At 42.9% G+C, this 6850-nt stretch overlaps 1 protein-coding gene across 3 annotated transcripts in view; it reads right to left on the minus strand.

The window, feature by feature from the left end:
* LOC134087962 (NACHT, LRR and PYD domains-containing protein 12-like) overlaps nt 1–6850 on the minus strand; it is a 30721-nt gene that overhangs the window by 16762 nt on the left and 7109 nt on the right. For 2 of the 3 annotated variants that reach the window (XM_062541831.1, XM_062541833.1), the window contains one exon: nt 473–1095. In XM_062541831.1, coding sequence (XP_062397815.1) covers nt 473–992 — 520 coding nt within the window. In that variant the 5' untranslated portion in view covers nt 993–1095. The remainder of the gene's footprint in view (nt 1–472; nt 1096–6850) is intronic. The other variant, XM_062541834.1, reaches the window with a different exon arrangement.

Genomic DNA, 6850 nt, shown 5'->3' on the forward strand with positions numbered 1-6850 from the left:
CATGGAGAGGTAAGATGCGAACTCAGGTCGCGCGCGCAATGTACTGACGCGCAACAGCTGAACCACTATATCAAATGTAGTGAACATGTATAATAAGTCTAGGCCATGTATATTTTTTACAGATATTTTTCAGATATTTCACAAATAATGACATATATTGGACAGCTTAAGCAAACTGTTTTATGTGCTTGCAGTAGGTTTACGTTTTTCCTGAGAGCAAATGATAATGCCAGCATTAATCACTTTGTGTTTAAATTACAAATACGTTGACACAGACAGGGTGTGGCAGATAAATTCTAGGGGGCGGGGTATTCTACACTGTTAAATGTTGTTTCCCATCGGTTGCAATTGTCATTTTAACTCATGCTATGAGAATGCTGGACAAAGTTCACATTTTTCAATTGCATCCCTCTATAGACCACCTGACCATGTGACAAATTACACTACACATTTGGCAGTGCATAATACTTACTTTCTCCTTGCTGTTGCATAGGTGTTCCACCACTTGAAGCTGCCAAAGCTTTGGAGATAGAAAGACCAGGGAGAGAAAAAAGAGCACACAAAGAGATGGACACTGACAATGAGAGGGCTGTGTGTGTGTGTGTGTGTGTGTGTGTGTGTGTGTGTGTGTGTGTGTGTGTGTGTGTGTGTGTGTGTGGACAGGGGAGGGCAGCAAATGAGTGGCATAATGAATGACAGTGAAAAACGATCCCACACAGACAACAAACATACTTACAATTTAGACTTTCCTCCAAGGTCTTAACCAAATCACTATTTTCCATTTTCTTCAAGATGGCTAACAGGATGTCCCCAGCTTTCATATTGTACATCTTCACCATCAGGTTCACAGTGTCATCTACATCTGCATCTTCCAGCTTTCCCCATGCGATACTACTCATGTCATTCAGTTGGTTCTTAAACCTCTTAAAGCTTGCTGACGAGAACTCATCAAGAGTTTTCCTCAGTGCTTCTTTCAGGTCAGTCATGGACATGGTTTGACTCCACTGGTTAATCTTCTACTAACTGGATACTTGGGGACAGGCTGGGCCAAACTTCAAAGCAGCAAAATGTTGAGGTCTTCATGGATATTTCATGCTTAAAACAGAATTTTGTCATGTTAAAATGTGTTGACTTTTCATGAGCACTTTACATGGTGAATTGTATTCTGTCTCTTTCTCTGTGTGTTGTGTAATTGAATAATTAGGAACAACATACATCACTTTGCCTAAAGTTTCCTAAACAATGGTAGTAGTGTGACCTTTTTTTCTTAACCATAAAGGACACATCTCACTCCACTGCTCCACTACACAATCAAGCACACCACCCTTAACAACATAGTTTTACAGCAACACCCTTATCCACATTCACAACCTACCACCTTCAAATTAGAAAAATCTCAATCTCAGCAGGTTGGTCTGGAAAGTTCATTGATGTCCATTTCCAGCTCACCAAAAACCCAGGAATGTAGCCTAGAAATCTAGACACCTCTAGCAGCAGCAAATCTAATTTGACCAGGGTAGTCTAGCAACTCTCCGTTGGCTTGCGAGCTGCCTCAACGTAACTTCTCTCTGGCTAATCACATTGTGTATAGAGTCGGCAGGTGGGCTTAACATAATGACGACTGACCTGCGACCAAAAGCTGCGACCGTCAAGCATCCTGCTACTTAAAAACAAGAAGATGATTTGTTTGGCGCTATCCTATTGCTTGGAGAGGGAATTTGACAGACAACCGTTTATCCCACCCCTCCGATTGAGCCCTGCTATGGTGAGTTCTCAGATCCTTGGGGCAGCCGTGGCCTACTGGTTAGGGCTTCGGGCTTGTAACCTGAGGGTTGCCGGTTCAATCCCCGACCAGTCCACGGCTGAAGTGCCCTTGAGCAAGGCACCTAACCCCTCACTGCTCCCCGAGCATCGATGGTTGGGCAGGCAGCCCACAGCTCTGGGTTGTGTGATTCACTTCACTGTGTGCTGTGTGTTCACTAATTCGGTTAAATGCAGAGTAGAGCATCGGAACCCGACGGGTTCGGTCGGAGTCGGACAAATATTTTGAATTTATGTTCGGGCTCGGGTCGGACCTGGACACATCAGCGCGATCAGACATTTGAAATGAAAAATGAAAAACAACTTCTTTCACTTGATGTTCGTTTTTGTGATAGGTTTGTAATAGATTATCCTGATTATCCTGATTCCTGATCCTAACAGCATAGCCTAACACATTTCCTCCTGTGCACGAGATTTTTCTATTGCATGCGACAACGAAACACGTAGCCTACAGTAAGTGCAGTTGTGAGCCGTGCTTACATGGAAGAATGCAAACAGAAGTTAGCCTCTGGAGAGTTTAAGACCATCAAAAATGAGAGAGGAAAGTCATAGCATGTAGACATAGCCTACATAACTGTGCCCGGCCTCTTGTTCTAACGTGTGCACTTCTTGCTCCGTGTGTGTGCGGCCATGGCTCCGCTTATCTGTGCCGATGTTTCCGAATGCCTTTCATTCTTAATTTGACCAGGGTAGTCTAGCAACTCTCCGTTGGCTTGCGAGCTGCCTCAACGTAACTTCTCTCGGGCTAAACACATTGTGTATAGAGTCGGCAGGTGGGCTTAACATAATGACGACTGACCTGCGACCAGAAGCTGCGACCGTCAAGCATCCTGCTACTTGAAAACAAGAAGATGATTTGTTTAGCGCTATCCTATTGCTTGGAGAGGGAATTTGACAGACAACCGTTTATCCCACCCCTCCGATTGAGCCCTGCTATGGTGAGTTCTCAGATCCTTGGGGCAGCCGTGGCCTACTGGTTAGGGCTTCGGGCTTGTAACCTTAGGGTTGCCGGTTCAATCCCCGACCAGTCCACGGCTGAAGTGCCCTTGAGCAAGGCACCTAACCCCTCACTGCTCCCCGAGCGCCGCTGGTTGGGCGTTTACGAATGCCTTTCAATTGATTGATACGGTGGGTACGGGTTGAGAATGCACCTTCTCCCGCGGGACTCCCGAAGAGATCCCGCAGGCCGTCAAGCCGATTTTTTTCGAGGCTAAGGCAATGTACCCAAACAACCACCAGGTGGCAGAAAGTTTCATCCCGTATTTCAATTGCATTTAATGATGAAGACCGCATATCCGTCAATAGTCGACTCCTTAATCTCATTTAATCATTACAATGAAGGTGATGACTGGCGAAAAATTATTCAAACGACTTTTCAATGAACCATTGTTGAAATGAATGAAAATGGTTATAGAAAATCGCCTACAGCCTAACGCCGACACAGCTGATTCTTTGATTGATTCTAAGCTGTTTTGATGTAGGGGATGGGTAAACTGGCGCGCTACAAACATGCTACCAATCAAATGTAATATTAGTAGGACTAGCCTACTTAGACACTTTAGTCATAGGCAACGTTGCCATGTTAATTTGGGCTAGAAGTGCTTGCTTGTGGTGGCGTTCCTGTCCGCTGCTTCTCCCCAATTGTGTGGCAAATTTGTCAACAATCAGCTTAAATGTCAAATCATATTTATTTCTCTTTGTCGCCATGGTATTGGGGGAAACGCGGAGAAACGAGATGGTCAGTCCTCGTATTTTTTCTTCGCGTTTCGTTATAAGAAATATATAAGTAATAGTTAAAGTCTTCTTCCGTATTGAACAGATACGGGACGCTCTTTGTTCCGTATTTTAAATGTACACTATGTAGTTTTTGCTCCCATCTAGTGGTTAAATTTGATTTTGCATGCACACTCTAGCGCCACGCATTTTTAAATGTGCGTTGCAAGATGGCTAGAACTACGGGAAGTTGAATGGGTCGAGATTCATTCAAGATGTCTTCTACCACTACATCGAGTTTTCTTTCCAGTGATGATGTAAGCTATTCTAAAGTTCTTTGAATAATTTGTATGATCATGTATGAGTAATTACTCCTCGAGCAACATAGTGACTTACGTTGTCATGCTTATATTGTTTTTACATATAGCGTAATATTACCATAGCAACAGCTAACAACTTTACATGACAGTATAGGCTAATGCTTGTATTGCTCTAAAGGCATGAACTATGTCACTAAGTGCAGTGCTTGTCTGTAGGTTAAGTATGACCGTCTTCACGCTGCTTCTCTGTGTAACACGAAATGCAAAAACGCGTTTTGCCCTAGCGGTAGTGTTTAGCGGTAGCGTTTTATGTCCCTCTCGGCAGTTCATATTTTTCTATACACCGGAAAGACATGGAAGACTTCCTGTGAACGTCCCTTTCAATGTAAATGCCGGGAAGTAATTCTTCGGCCAGCAGGACGAGTCAGATCATTGGCATATGTTATTTTACACCAAAGAGGATCTATTTATGAATGAAGACGTTGACTTGAGGTACTAAAACACTTAAAATCCTACATAATGTACCTTTAAGGAACTACTCAATGCACACACACTACAATGAAAAACACACAAAGAAAACACTAAACATATAGCCTACAACCTAATGACACTTTAATGCAGCGTTTCTCAAACTATGGGCCGGGAAACGTGGAGACTGCTGCTGGTCCGCGAGACATGGAGTGAAATTAGGTCCGGTGTTTCATCTGATAATTTGCTGCGCAATTGACCAAGCAACCGCGGACCGACAGAAAAAGAAAGCAAACGTTGCTGCTATCGGGAGGAATTGCTTGCTAATTTGATGTGTTTAAATATAGAGCCATACAATTAGGTGTGTCTGTTATTATGATAATTTTCGAGCATAACTGCTTGTCCATCCATAGCTCAGTGACAGGTGCTTCTTTTATTATGCGGTTAGAGCATAAGCGCTTACTCATATAGACTATAACTCAGGGACAGGTGCAAAACCACCAAATGGGATGGATCGAAGGGCAAGCAAGCACTGCCACACAACGTGAAGGCCTTTGTGTTGTCAACATTAAACAGAAAGTTTCCTACGATGGGGAGAAGTGGCCGCAAGGACTGCATCGATAAGATCAACGAATGCCTTCGCAAGCCCCGAAACCCCGGCGATACATTTTCTTTCCTTTAATTCAATAAAAATTGAACTTTTCCGAGGTTGTCTTGTCTACCAAATCCTAAACTTAAATAGCGTAAAAATTTTATCTTATGAAAAAACTCGGGAACAGTTAGGCAGCCCTTCCTCCATATCGTAGTAGGCCTATAGGCAATTTATTAGAGGGGTCAAAAAAACTCATAAAGTAGGCAAGCCTGCTACAAATGTGTCACTTTAGTGATTGGCTCTTTCAAATGCAAATTAGGTGGATGGGCTTTTGAATGGGCCTGCTGCAGGTGAGAGGACACATCCCAAGAATTTATTGTTTTTACAAAGTGCCATTATCATTGCCATATTCTCTTGAAACATAGGCTATATATTTGAAAACGAGTTGATTCTATAATTTGTGTTTCTATAATTTGATAAAAGCAGAGATTGAGATGTGTTTTTCAAATCCCCCAGGGGGTATTTAGACTCCAGGGTGTTAAGCACTCAGTCACAACTGTCCCATCGCTAAATGCTCTGTTGTGTTGCGTGATCACACAAGTATGCCTGTCGTAGTGTGCTTTTAATTTGATAGGCCTAATTATTATCTCCGCCAAGGAGGTTGTTTTCATCGGGGCTCAGTGTGAAAGGAACAGGTCAACCCCGCGATTAGGGGTGTGTGACTGATGACTTATTTGGCAAGGCTATCATTAGGCTTACTATGCATGGCTGTAATGAAATCTGGACCTCATCGGTTTTGAGAGCTGGAAATACATGTGTTTGCTAAATATCGGTATATTGTTGTGCATGTTGCGTTCGCGACTCGGGGAAGTGAAAGCAGTTCTGTATAGACATTGCAAGTTTTCATAATGATCATCAGCGCAGCTGTAGCTGATTGTGAAAGCCGATTGGAAATACATAAGTTTAGAGCGAACGTTTCAACTATGTTTGCCATGGTAGACAAAAACACTCGAATAAAACAATAGCCTAAAAATAACTGTAGTGCGTAATGGACACGGCTCTATATCCTAAATAATTTTCAAGGTTCGCCATTTGGTAATATGACCTATCCTTACTGACAATATTTTTTTGGGCACGAATGAATGGGTTTGCCCTTAGTTTAAATGGAGGCCGGGGAGAGCGCGCGGCAGCTATTGTTATGTATGGAGCTGGCTTAAAGTTTTGTGCGTTATAGGCTATATAACGCACAAAACTTTGTTAAGCCAGCTCTCTCTCTCTCTCTCTCTCTCTCTCTCTCTCTCTCTAGAGAGAGAGAGATTCATGGATTCATGCATGCTGCATTACCGTGACCCTGTAGGCTTGTGGATGTTTTTTTTCTCATTGGAATACAGCAGGACAGGATGCCTGGGAGATCTCGTTATCGTTTTGGATTATCGGATTTTATACTTATTGTATATATAGGATGAACAAAGTCCATGGATTTGCTATATTAAATCCAGTAGCCTAATAATTAGGCTATGTGCCACGTCCGATTTCGCAAGTGGTGTAGTAGGCTACATTTAAAAATCGACAGCCGTCTGTGAGATCCATTTCATGAAGAGCAATTGTCTTGTGCGATCATTCCCCCTCCCCCACACTCGTCTAACCAGTTCACTACATTATAGCCTACCTATATGCGGCACTGAGGACGACACTTGAGCCCGACACTATGTCAATGTAAAAATGTGTGTGAGTGTGCGCTGAACCACAAATTAACATATTAACTTTTCTTTTCAGCAGACATCGCAAACATAAAAAGAATCTCAAAACAGAAAATCTTTCATTTATTTTAATAAAACGATGCCTATTGTCTTGATGGGTTCCGGAGAGGTTCCTCGAGTGGGATTCAAACCCCGGTCGCTGGCGTTCGATGCATAGACTTCAACCACTTGCGCCA

The sequence above is a fragment of the Sardina pilchardus genome, chromosome 7, assembly GCF_963854185.1.
Source record: "Sardina pilchardus chromosome 7, fSarPil1.1, whole genome shotgun sequence".
Classification (NCBI taxonomy): domain Eukaryota; kingdom Metazoa; phylum Chordata; class Actinopteri; order Clupeiformes; family Clupeidae; genus Sardina; species Sardina pilchardus.